Here is a 1,368-nt window from a genome sequence, read left to right as displayed (position 1 = left end):
TATTAATTAATTAATTAATTTATTTATTTATTTTCGTTTTGGATAATCCTTTATTTATTTATTTATTGGATGGCCTGTTTTATGTAGTCCTGTGTTATTTTATTTATTTATTTAAAATATTTATATGAATATTTTTATATTTAATAATAAATATTTAAATGTTAATCCCAGGTCTTACTGGATTGCCTGGAAAATGTATTTGTTTGTTTGTTTAAATCCAAAATCAAAGTGTCTGGCTTGGAAAACTGACACATACATGCATACATACATACATAAATACATACATTTATTTTTTTATTATTATTTTTTTATTTTAGGTAGTTATTTAACAGAATTTTTGTATAAGTGGTTTTATTTTAATTAATTTTTATTAAATTTTTATTTGTTTTATTCAACAATAAACAGAAGTTAATGTAATTTTATTTTAAAATTTAGTCATTTTAAAGGTTGCTTCAAATTTAGTCGTAATTTTATTTTTTATTTTTTATTGCTTTTAAAAACAAAACCCCATGTAATGTTTTATTCCAGGTGTGCAAGTGGGCGAGGATCAAGAGTTTGCTATTGGTACAAGAGGAGCAGGTGGACAGGGCAAACTTGAAGTCAAGATCACCAGCCCCTCAGGGATGTCCGTGCCCTGCGTGGTTGAGCCTCAACCAGGTAAAGGAGCCAGTCTAGTGAAGTACATCCCCAAAGAGGAGGGCGTTTACGTGGTGGAGGTTGTCTACGATGGCAATCCCATGCCAGGAAGCCCTTTCCCAGTTGAAGGCATGCTGCCTCCTGATCCCAGCAAGGTATGTTGAAGCAAAACTGATTTGACTTCATTTAGAAGAGAAGAGATCATAACTTAGTGGTTCTGTCTGTGCAGGTCAAAGCGTTTGGTCCAGGACTGAAAGGTGGTCTTGTAGCAAGTCCAGCTGAGTTTAACATTGACACCAAGGGCGCTGGAACTGGTGGACTCGGTCTAACCGTCGAGGGTCCGACCGAAGCCAAAATCGAGTGCTCTGACAACGGCAATGGCACCTGCTCTGTGTCGTACCTCCCCACCGAACCCGGAGAGTATCTAGTCAACATTCTCTTCGAGGACGTCCATATTCCCGGCTCGCCCTTCCACGCAGACATCCAATATCCGTTTGATCCCACCAAAGTGGTGGCATCCGGATCCGGGCTGAAACGAGGCAAAGTAGGCGAGATCAGTGTGCTGAACGTCGACTGTGCCAAAGCTGGACCAGGCCAGTTGACGCTGGAGGCCGAGCCTGACTCTGGAGCCAAAGCCAAGACTGAAGTTCTGGACAACAAGGACGGGACCTACACGGTCACCTACGTCCCGCTGACGGCCGGTATGTAGCCGCTACTGCTGAAGTATGGAGG

At 40.6% G+C, this 1,368-nt stretch overlaps 1 protein-coding gene across 2 annotated transcripts in view; it reads left to right on the top strand.

Moving 5' to 3' along the window:
- LOC107680511 (filamin-B-like) overlaps positions 1 to 1,368 on the top strand; it is a 115,408-nt gene that overhangs the window by 73,210 nt on the left and 40,830 nt on the right. For both annotated transcript variants that reach the window (XM_016476412.1, XM_016476411.1), the window contains exon 19: positions 529 to 791. In XM_016476412.1, the coding sequence (XP_016331898.1) occupies positions 529 to 791 (263 nt within the window). The remainder of the gene's footprint in view (positions 1 to 528; positions 792 to 1,368) is intronic.

This window comes from Sinocyclocheilus anshuiensis, unplaced genomic scaffold, assembly GCF_001515605.1.
Source record: "Sinocyclocheilus anshuiensis isolate Anshui unplaced genomic scaffold, SAMN03320099.WGS_v1.1 scaffold308, whole genome shotgun sequence".
Taxonomy (NCBI): domain Eukaryota; kingdom Metazoa; phylum Chordata; class Actinopteri; order Cypriniformes; family Cyprinidae; genus Sinocyclocheilus; species Sinocyclocheilus anshuiensis.
This window is presented reverse-complemented; position numbering and strand designations above follow the sequence as displayed.